Source organism: Simochromis diagramma, unplaced genomic scaffold (assembly GCF_900408965.1).
Source record: "Simochromis diagramma unplaced genomic scaffold, fSimDia1.1 OVJJ01000304.1, whole genome shotgun sequence".
Classification (NCBI taxonomy): Eukaryota; Metazoa; Chordata; class Actinopteri; order Cichliformes; family Cichlidae; genus Simochromis; species Simochromis diagramma.
In genome coordinates, this window is record NW_024387030.1 from 3,765,787 (window position 1) to 3,777,490 (window position 11,704).

The 11,704-nt window shown below is 38.1% G+C and overlaps 1 protein-coding gene across 2 annotated transcripts; it reads right to left on the bottom strand.

Annotated features, from left to right (window-relative positions):
• Positions 1–418: 418 nt before the first annotated feature.
• Positions 419–8,916, bottom strand: LOC120740107 (oocyte zinc finger protein XlCOF20-like). 2 transcript variants are annotated; one of them, XM_040042226.1, is made up of 2 exons: positions 6,545–8,916; positions 419–2,357 (listed from the first exon to the last, which is right to left on the bottom strand). In XM_040042226.1, the coding sequence occupies exons 1-2, from the start codon at positions 6,552–6,554 to the stop codon at positions 904–906; spliced, it is 1,464 nt and encodes a 487-aa protein (XP_039898160.1). In that variant the 5' UTR covers positions 6,555–8,916; the 3' UTR covers positions 419–903. The 2 variants fall into 2 exon arrangements, with proteins under 2 accessions (XP_039898160.1, XP_039898161.1); XM_040042227.1 differs by lacking the exon at positions 6,545–8,916 and adding an exon at positions 6,005–6,042.
• Between the last annotated feature and the right edge of the window lie 2,788 nt (positions 8,917–11,704).

Below are 11,704 nucleotides of genomic sequence, written 5' to 3' on the forward strand. Positions count from 1 at the left end.
GTAATACATACTCACAAAGGAAACAGCAGCCGATACAACATATGTCTAAAAATGTGTAGTTTCATGCATCGGTTAAAACACTCGACTCCAGGTACACTACGCCCAGCTGGAAACAGTTCAGCAACCCGAGATTCACAGAATTTACAGAAAATGTTAAATTTTTGTGATTTATATCGTTATCGGCTGATAGATGGTTTATATCGGGATATGAGATTTTGGTCATATCGCACAGCCCTAATTTTCAAGCAATAAATTATTACGTTGGCCTTTAAGACCTCAATGGATGTAAATCTAATTTTAATGGATTGTTAACATGACTCCACACCCCTACAAAGTCTTTGTCAGAATTCATCCAAAACTTTTTGAGCTACTATGTTTACAGACAGAATGCGCATAACAAAGAGAGTCGACACAGTGGGGGAAGAAGTCCCAGCATTCTTTTTCTTTTGTTGCTGGCAACGCATATAAAACACAAAGACTCCACGTTTATGGACACCACAGCAGTGTGTATCTCAATATGCATTATGAAATTATTTTGGGATACCTAAGACAAGTAGAAGTGTAAAGAAGTTCTGGACATCAGTATAATACTGTACATTTTAAATTAATGCAGGTGTTGAATATGCACATTGTACACAAAACAGTAAAAAAGCACATTAAAAACAGTTGACTGTTACACACCTCATTTCTTCTTTAAATCCACACCATCTTTGACTGTCAGTGCCTCTACCTTTCATGCTAACTAACATGCAGCCCTCGTACTCCTGGGTTGTATTCGTGACACAGATCAAAGTACACTGATCAAATGTTATCTTTTTTAAATAAAGAATAAAATATTTTAAATAGAATATACTAAATATATTAGGAAATGTGTTGTTTTAATGAAGTGCAACAGTGCGGTTTCTACACTACGTGGATTTTCATGTGTGTTTTAAAACTGTACTGATGTCTGTAACTTTTACCACAAAATTCACAGTCAAATGGTTTTTCTCCAGTGTGGACTCTCATGTGTATCTTTAGATTTCCCTCCCGGTTGAACGTGTTACCACAAACGTAACAGCTAAATGGTTTCTCTCCCGTGTGGACCCTCATGTGTATCTTTAGATTTCCCTCTCGGTTAAATATGTTACCACAAACGCTGCAAACAAACCGTTTCTCTCCTGAGTGAACTGACATGTGCCTCCTCAGATTACATCGATATCTGAACGGTTTACCACAGTGATCACAGACAAATGGTTTCTCCTCTGTGTGAATTCTCATGTGTCTCTTAAGATCAGTCTTGTGGTAAAACCTCTGTCCACAGTCTTCACAACTAAAGGGCTTCTCCCCTGTGTGTACTCTTATGTGTAGTTTAAGGTTTGCCTTATGGTTAAATCTTTGTCCACATTCATCACAGCCAAAAGGTTTCTCCCCCGTGTGGACTCTCATGTGTCTGGTAAGATTTGTCTTTCGGCTAAACCTTTGTCCACAATCATCACACCCGAATGGTTTTTCATCTGCGTGAACTTTTATGTGCATCTTCAGATTTCCTTGATATCTAAATCTTTTACCACACTCAGTACAACCAAATGGTCTCTCTCCCGTGTGGACTCTCATGTGTATTCTAAGATCTTTCTTTTGGTTAAATCGTTTACCACAATCGTCACATCCAAATCGTTTCACCTGAGAATCGACACTTTGCTCCACTCTACAAATTTTCTTATTATCCAAACAGTTGGAAGACCTTTTTTCTGAATGACATGTCACGTGTTTCTGAAGAGACTGCTTGCAGACAAACTGTTCTCCACTCTCAGAGCAGCTTAGAAACTTTTTTGCAGCGTTACATCTCACATCATTATTTACACCTGACTCAGTTAATGTGCTGTCATTCAGCCGGCTGTTGCTTTCATCAGCTTCAGGTCCACAATCTGACAAAGGTTCCTGCCAATCATCGTCCTCACTGACTTCAGTCTTTTCAGACTCTGAGGCCTCTCCATCAGTACTGGATTGTAAAGGAGTATCTGGATGGGGGTGTCTGACTGGATCTGGTGAAGAATAATTTCCTATTTTTATCTGTTCAGCTGAGCTGCTAGCTGGAGGCTCTGTCTCTCTGCTGTTTTCAGTTTGGCTTTGATGAAGCGTTGAGAACTGAGGTTTCTCATCATCATCTTCACTCTTCACATGAACAGCAGTGAATGGGAACCCAGAGATATAGTCCTCCAGCCCACTGAGCTGTTCTCCCTCTTGACTTTTCCAGAATTCCTCCTGTTCCTCCTTTATGTGAAGAAACTCTGAGTCATGATGGTCCAGACTGAGACTGCATTCATGGGGAACCTCTTCTTTTATCACCAACAGCTGCTGGACATCTGCTGGAAACACTGAAACACACACACTTATAATGAACAATGGCAGCTAGCTCAATGTGCACTGTAAAAACTGTGATTTGGGTTAATTACTATCTAATAGGAAAGTAATACTAACTATTACTCAGTAAAAACATGTATGTGTTGTTTTGAATAAATCTAAGCAAAATTAAACATTTTTGAGATGTTCAGTTATTTAAATTTACACAATTGTTTGGGGTAAATTAAGCAATAGTTTGTTGAGCAGATTTAACAAAAATGTATGAGTACCGTGAAAAATGAAGAAATCTAATAGATTTAGCTAATGAAAGCATTTCCATTTCAATCATTCTACACTTCCGCCCGTAGTCCGTTGTGCCATGTGCAGGACACACACGCTTCAGCAGTGGATGATCTCCATTTTGTCTGAGGTAAGATTATCTTAATTTGTACAAATATACAACACGTTTTAAACAGTAACATATAGCAGTTTTGAGTAAAAGTTCTAAACAGTATGATACGTCAAAATTAGATTAATAATGACCACTGTAATGACAGTATTGTATTTTTACGCAAAATGGCACGAAGTGGACTGCTAGCATAAGGTCACTTTCCAAGCCTTTGCGGTTGTGTTACTTCAGAGCTTTGACTAACCACGTTTTACCATATTAAAAAAATATATCAATGATGTATTTCGATGGGCTGTAGCCTCCCTCATTTACTTTTAAAATTTTATGAAAAAGTTTTGCACTCAGTGGTGAGTGATGCAGTTAAAATCATTTGTGCGGGATTTTGTCAGTCACAGTTTTTCAGTTGTGGTAATTAAGCTAAATTGGCTCAGTCCAGCAAAATAACTGGTTTTCATTTTCATGCTGTCGGAGCCCTGTGAATTTAGTGCAGGCACAGCTCACATAGAGGGATGATGCAAGTTTCTAGTTAAACTGTATCAGTGAGACGCACGCTCAGTCACGATGTTTATGTTTCTGTAGAACGATCTTCAAGACAAAGGTACTTTCAGGAAATAATATAGTATAATATAGTAATAATATAGCGTGTTTAATCTGACATAAGTCTTTCATAATTTCTATGTTTAACACCCAATGGTGTTTGGATACAGAGATGACCTTGTGTAGATTAAAAGGACATCTTTTCAAGTATGGGAAGATATATACAGTATATAAATACACAAATAGTGTTATTTCATGTCCTGATCTGTCACCAAATCGGTACAGAAAATAGGGTCTATCCCCTTTTTAATCTAATAAAGAGTTTCATTGTTTTATATATGAACCTCACCTTTAAAAAATTTTGTATTAATTCAAATTTGTCTTTAACAGTTTGTGTGTGTAAAATTTTTACTTCGGAGAGTGCGATTGTTATTAATGTTGTGTTCTTTTCAGTTGTTGGAAGATCCCTCAACTTAAATTCAGCTGATCAGTATGTAGACTATGGATTTCGAAGAGGTTTTGATGGATGATTATATTAAATTAAACTACTAGTTTTGAAATTGAAGCAGCAGAAAATGACTAAGTTGACCCTACTTAATCTAACGTAACTCTGCCCATTTACATTTTATTCTAGGTTGAACGAGATAGAGCTCCATGTAATCACTGATGACCAAATGGAGAAGTTGGTTCTTCCATCAGGGATCCCTCCAACAGTAGAGGAGCTGCAAAGTGTTGCGAAGGATACCTTTGGAATTTCAAATGACTTCAGTCTTAAGTATTTTACACCAAAATTTACTACTTCACTATTCGCAGAAGTGACCAGATAAAGAACAAAGACACTGTGAAGGTTGTTGGCATCACCCTGGTCATCCTGCCAGTTTTCGGCAGCCCCTCTGATCAACTGTCAACTGACTATGACTCATCATCCAATCATGTTGTATCCAATGCAGACTCTGCTGCAACCACATCTTCTCAGGACACCATTATCCTCAAAAGGCAGAAGTTCACAGAAGCTGTTCCCCATTCCACAGTCTGCGTATGAAACTGAAATGTAACTGGAAAGAGCCACAGAGGAGTATAAAAAGAGTGGAAATCTTCTGCCCACCTCCAAAGTAAAGACTGACATTCTCGAGAAGTTGGCTGAAACTGTATTTTCAATTATGGCCTATTCTTCCTATTATTTTGGGGCAAGCACTAGTGAAGAATTTCAGTGCATACAATCTAAAAATGTCATATTATAAATTTTGTATATGTTTTAAATTCCACAATAAAAACTATTACTGTTTGAATGTTGTCTTTGTGAAATTGATTCATTTTACTCAGAAAAGAAGTTAAATTAATTTGATTTTTTTCTTATTATTCAGTCATTAATTGTAAAGTTTAATTGGGAAAATTAGTGAATCCAATTTGAGTTTTAATTAAAAACAAAAAGTTTTCATTTCTTTGCAATGGATATTTTAGCCATTTTTTTTACTAAACCTTTGCCAGATCGTTAGTAAATTCAAAGTAATTTTTCTCAGAGATTCATTTCAAATGAACTAATTTTTTGTTACAATTAGGCAATTTTAACCTTCAATTTGAGATTTTGTCCCTAAATTCAACACATATTTACAAGAGAATGTTAATAATATCTATTTTTGTTTTTCGTTGAAATTTAATTAACATTTTATCTAAATTTTACATAAATCACTTGAAATTAAAATCTACTTAAGTAAATTAAGTGTCACTTTGTTGCCATAGGTTTTTTAAGTAACCTCTAGTCACAGTTTTTACAGTGTGCATATTAAACTGTTTTTTTTTTTCATTAGTCCCATATCTCTAAAGTTAGAAACATCCTGTTTTAGAGTGATGCTGAAAACCTAGTTCATGTATGTATTGTGACTGTAATTTATTATTATCAGGATGTCCTAAAAACTGCATGAAAAGTCTGCATTTGATCCACAATGCTGCAGTGAGAGTACTGACAGGGACTAGAAAGAGAGAGCTTATTTCTCCTATACTGGCTTCTCTTTATTGGCTCCCTGTTAAATTCAGAATCAAATTTAAAATCCTGCTTCTCACATACAAGGTGTTAAATAATCAGGCCCATCTTACCTTAATGACCTCATATACCGTATCATCCCAATAGAGCTCTTTGCTCTCAGACGGCAGCAGTGTTGCCAACTTAGCGATTTTGTCGCTATATTTAGCGAGTTTTCAGACCCCCTTAGCGACTTTTTTTTTCTAAAAGGCGACTAGCGACAAATCTGGCGACTTTTTCTGGTATTATTGGAGACTTATTTATGACGACTTTTTGACGTGAAAACGCATATCACTCTTACTCTCAACAAGCAGCGGTGCTGCCTTGGGCACCTCACCCGTGCCAAAGTGCTCACAGGCAGAGGATAGTCCTCCCCAGCTGCTATCAGAGCAGGAGATGTTCACACCTGTGTGTCCGAACGGCAAATGAATCGCGCATGAGCGAAGCCGCTGCTCCCGCACTGACTGTAACGCAGTCAGTTCTTTTACTGTTATGCTGTTTTGTGGATCACAAGGTTTAAAACTACTTATAAACACACACTCTCACACACAAAGTAACTCCACCAGAGTGCCAATTTCAGGTCACTTTTGCCGGTCCAGGCCTGGATAAAGGAGCAGGGTTGGAATTGTGACATTAAAAAAACAATAATTGCTAAAATAAATTTAATTTGTAGTTCTAAATAAATTCTAACTGCATTTAGGACGTTTGTTACTCACTTTATGTCTCTTCTACGATGTTATTTCTCTCTCCAACAGCGTAGGTTACAATGACATTAGCATGACCAATTATGCAAATTAGGCGATGACGTCATTTGGCGACTTCTAGCGACTTTTAGGACAGCCGATAGCGATTTTCCTTACTGAGGAGTTGGCAACACTGGACGGCAGGTTTACTTGTAGATCCCAGGGTTTTTAAAAGCAGAATGAGAAGCAGAGCCTTCAGCTTTCAGGCCCCTCTTCTGTCAAACCAGCTCCCAGTTTTAATAATAAACTACAAGAGATCAAAACTTGCTGCAGCGCTTTCTTAGCTGCCTCCATCAGCTCTCTCCTCCTTTTGAAAGCAGCATTTCTCATGTAGCTGGTTAAATATTAGGGGTGAAGCTAGCGCAGATTGCCACAGCATAATATGACAGTAATGTCTGATATGTGCACACGTGACAAGCTGCGCACTGTTTGGATTCACATATGGAGACTTTCATTCACAGAAAATCCGCTGGCTTCACAGTTCGGTGTAAATCTTTTGATCAAAACACTCACCCGCAGCCATTAGACAGCTTCAACTCTACCTCTGGATATGCCGCCAGTACCGGAAATATGCCACGTCCTTCCCCTGTGCAATAATTCAACAACTTCCGGTCTCTGTTTTGTCAAAATAAAAGTCATAGATACACGCACTGCTGGATCACGAGCGGCAAAACTGTCTTTATTGAGATCAAAATAAAATTCAATGGAATTTTTTCTTTAGAGAAACATTCACGTTAATTTATCTGCATTTTAACAATCAATAGAGCAGTGGGTATTAGCCTAATTTTATATTGTGGTTTCTTACATCACAAACTGTCCCAGAATTGAATCCACAGCGATGTTTATGCAAAACGTTAGACAGTCTGAAATGTCCTGGTCTAAAAATGTATTATATTGATATTTGTGCAGTTTCAGAATGTATGAGTGAGAGAGACTAGAAGTGTCTGTCTGCACAAATCATAGGATTTTATCAGTGGATTTTAATGCAATTGTAATGCTAGATGCCAAGAATTAATTCTAGACGGTGCTCCACATCTGTCTGGTAAAAACTTGTGGTCTGAAAATTTGAAGCAGCTACTTTTGACTGTTCTCTTATTGCCAAAGTGGGTAGCTCCACATGTTTGATTTGGGACATCTTTTACACCAGATGCCTTATCTGACTGGTAAAGAAAAACATGAACACATTTCACCAGCCTTGGCATCGTTACACCTGTGCAGTTTAGAGTTCACTATAAAATTCCTTAGTTCACTTGTAAATGTTTGCATCGGTCATACACAAGTAACAGTATCTATCAGACTGGGGTATAAAGACGTAACTCTGAAACTCTGGCACAATCTCCCCTTCCAGGTCAGACTGCCTGCTTCAATAACAGCTTACAAACCTCAACTGAAGACTCACCATTTCTCTTTAGCATGTCCTCCTAATGCTATGTAAATCGGTCTTTTAAATTGTTTTACCGATTGTTGTGCTGCACTTCGGTTGATGTCTGTTGTAATATGAGTGATATAAATAAACTTGGCTTGACTTTAAATTTTAAATTGATTAACAAATCAAAAACAAAAACCTTGTCACTATTGTACATAATAAAAATGGTAACACCTAACAAATAACCAACACAAAAACCACTGTTTAATGTAACATCACCATTAAATTTCACTGTTCATACCTCATGGTGCTGTTATAATCCAGGTTTAAACATTATTTACAGCACGGTAAAAGAACATGAATTAAAAAAAAGCCAAAGTAGTTATCTCTGTGCAAATTAGTGATGATTAATTCAAGTAAAATATCTCATAAACGTACTAAATAAAAGTCAAAGTGGAATATACTCTATATACATATTTTTAATGTACCAAAAACTAGAGCATAATGTCAATAACCCAGCAGCTCAGTTTTCTCACAATTCAGATTATTGCCTGTAAAGTGACAAATGTAACCTTGATCTTCACAATCAGAATCAGAATACTTTAATAATCCCTAAGGAAATTATGCTATCTTGAGACGCTTTATATTGTAAGGTAAAGCCCAAAGACCATTATGTGTAAATTTGAACATTTCTATAGGAGGACTAATGAGTAACGAAAATTTCACAGGTCCTTTGGCTGAATGAGCTAAATATACTATTGGAAATGAGTAGAAATCAATCAATAAAAAGAATATTCTACCACAAATACACAATATGCTTATCATAAAGAAGTTTTGTACTCATACTGAATTTTACACAATTTTTACACCAGATGTCCTGCATGACGCAACCATCTTTGGGATTTGCGTCTCCTCCCAGGCTTGACTCAGACTTTTCAGGTGTTAGGCAAATCTTTAATCACTACACAATAGTGCCACTGTACTTTTTGGACTGTGCAGTATCATGTAGTATGTTTATATACTACACAAAAATATCATTTTAACAGTTTTAAAAATACCAGAGGCTATCTTTCCATTCTTCAGTGGTTTAAAGTACTTGCAATGCGACGTCATCTGAATTTTCCATCATGTTACAAAATACATGTGAAGGCTGATAACTGGTGTTAAGATTTCCGGTCCTTGTTCATTTGGAAATCTGGGTTTCGGTGATCTTGTGTGATAAAGCAAATAAGTAAGTTAAGAAATGAGCAAATGAAAACTATTCTAAGCAGTGAACATTCAGCTGAGACTCTGAAATTATTGACACCAGCAATTATATTAATGATGCCTGTATTAGTGTTAAAGTTTGTCACGTCTGACTGACAGACTGCTATCACTTACCAGAATGATGAAGACAATATATATTATGAAAAGGATCTCTTATAGTGGTAACCGTGTGTTTGATACAGTGGGGCAAAAAAGTATTTAGTCAGCCACCGATTGTGCAAGTTCCCCCACCTAAAATGATGACAGAGGTCAGTAATTTGCACCAGAGGTACACTTCAACTCTGAGAGACAGAATGTGGAAAAAAAAAATCCATGAATCCACATGGTAGGATTTGTAAAGAATTTATTCGTAAATCAGGGTGGAAAATAAGTATTTGGTCAATAACAAAAATACAACTCAATACTTTGTAACATAACCTTTGTTGGCAATAACAGAGGTCAAACGTTTACTATAGGTCTTTACCAGGTTTGCACACACAGTAGCTGGTATTTTGGCCCATTCCTCCATGCAGATCTTCTCGAGAGCAGTGATGTTTTGGGGCTGTCGCCGAGCAACACGGACTTTCAACTCCCGCCACAGATTTTCTATGGGGTTGAGGTCTGGAGACTGGCTAGGCCACTCCAGGACTTTCAAATGCTTCTTACGGAGCCACTCCTTTGTTGCCCGGGCGGTGTGTTTTGGATCATTGTCATGTTGGAAGACCCAGCCTCGTTTCATCTTCAAAGTTCTCACTGATGGAAGGAGGTTTTGGCTCAAAATCTCACGATACATGGCCCCATTCATTCTGTCCTTAACACGGATCAGTCGTCCTGTCCCCTTGGCAGAAAAACAGCCCCATAGCATGATGTTTCCACCCCCATGCTTCACAGTAGGTATGGTGTTCTTGGGATGCAACTCAGTATTCTTCTTCCTCCAAACACAACGAGTTGAGTTTATACCAAAAAGTTCTACTTTGGTTTCATCTGACCACATGACATTCTCCCAATCCTCTGCTGTATCATCCATGTGCTCTCTGGCAAACTTCAGACGGGCCTGGACATGCACTGGCTTCAGCAGCGGAACACGTCTGGCACTGCGGGATTTGATTCCCTGCCGTTGTAGTGTGTTACTGATGGTGACCTTTGTTACTTTGGTCCCAGCTCTCTGCAGGTCATTCACCAGGTCCCCCCGTGTGGTTCTGGGATCTTTGCTCACCGTTCTCATGATCATTTTGACCCCACGGGATGAGATCTTGCGTGGAGCCCCAGATCGAGGGAGATTATCAGTGGTCTTGTATGTCTTCCATTTTCTGATGATTGCTCCCACAGTTGATTTTTTCACACCAAGCTGCTTGCCTATTGTAGATTCACTCTTCCCAGTCTGGTGCAGGTCTACAATACTTTTCCTGGTGTCCTTCGAAAGCTCTTTGGTCTTGGCCATGGCGGAGTTTGGAGTCTGACTGTTTGAGGCTGTGGACAGGTGTCTTTTATACAGATGATGAGTTCAAACAGGTGCCATTCATACAGGTAACAAGTAGGGGACAGAAAAGCTTCTTACAGAAGACGTTACAGGTCTGTGAGAGCCAGAGATTTTCCTTGTTTGAGGTGACCAAATACTTATTTTCCACCCTAATTTACGAATAAATTCTTTACAAATCCTACCATGTGAATTCATGGATTTTTTTTTTCACATTCTGTCTCTCACAGTTGAAGTGTACCTCTGGTGCAAATTACTGACCTATGTCATCATTTTAAGTGGGGGAACTTGCACAATCGGTGGCTGACTAAATACTTTTTTGCCCCACTGTATGTGGCACAAGTCTGACTGAACTCTCAAGGACAGTTTGTTGCTGCGTAAAGACGAGAATTGGACCAGTAGATCAGTAAAATTAATGAGTAAGAAAAGCACAGTTATGTCAAGGAAAAACAATCAAACAAACACATTTTTGAATTTTGGCAACAAAATGACAAACATTTTCCACCTTTGAAAATTGGAAGTTGTGGCTAGCTAGGGCTGCTCAATTAATCGAATTTTAATCACGATTACGATCTGGGCTTTCAACGATCATTAAAAATAACTGAGCCGATTATTAGCTCCTCCCTCGTGCTTTACTCGCGCTGTTCCGTGTGGCAAATCGAGCGCACCTCTCTGCATTTCGAACACGTGTCACAACAATTAAGAGCAGCGGTCCCCAACCTTTTTTGCGCCACGGACCGGTTTATGCCCGACAATATTTTCATGGACCGGTGTTGTGCCAAAAAGTGATTGTCTGCCAAAAACTGATTTCCGGTATTTGCCAAAAACTGATTGCTTGTATTTAAACTGCTATAAGTAACTTGTTGGGCTATAACATGTGAAACACGTGTCAAATGCATCCCTCATGGATGACATAAAGTCATCTTGAGCCACAAGCAACATTCGTGTAACAAGGTAGAAGCCACAATCAGTTTTTGGCAGTGACTTTTATATAACCTTTACTTATGCAGTTACAAAAATCTCATTAACATTAAAAATGTCTTCTGTAAGAGTAAGTTGGCCAAGAGGACAGCAGAAATGGCAGCAAATATTACAATAGTTCTGTAAAAATATTTTAAGTGGGGATAAAGGACCAGATTGGTTATAATGTAAGTACAATAACACAGAGTTATAAAGATACTTGAAAAACAGATAATTTTTTAATTCTATATATAACCCCTTTGTAAACCCTGTTCACCGAAGTCTATTTACCAACATACGTAAAGATATTACATGTAAAAAAAAATAAACAGAAACATTGGAAATCAGTTTTTGGCAGGCAATCACTTTTTGGCACAACACTCGGCCTTTAAGGTATCGCGGATAAATACAACAAAATAAAACTAGTACCGGTACCGAAAAAAAAGAAGATCTATTCATAACACACATGAAAAGACCAAGGAAAACCGAGTAAACGATAAAAACGATAACAAAATAACGCTGAAAACCGATAAAAACCCTGAAAACTATACATTTCACACCTGAGCCTCAACTCTCGCGGCCCGGTACCAAACGACTCACGGACCGGTACCGGTCCGAGGCCCGG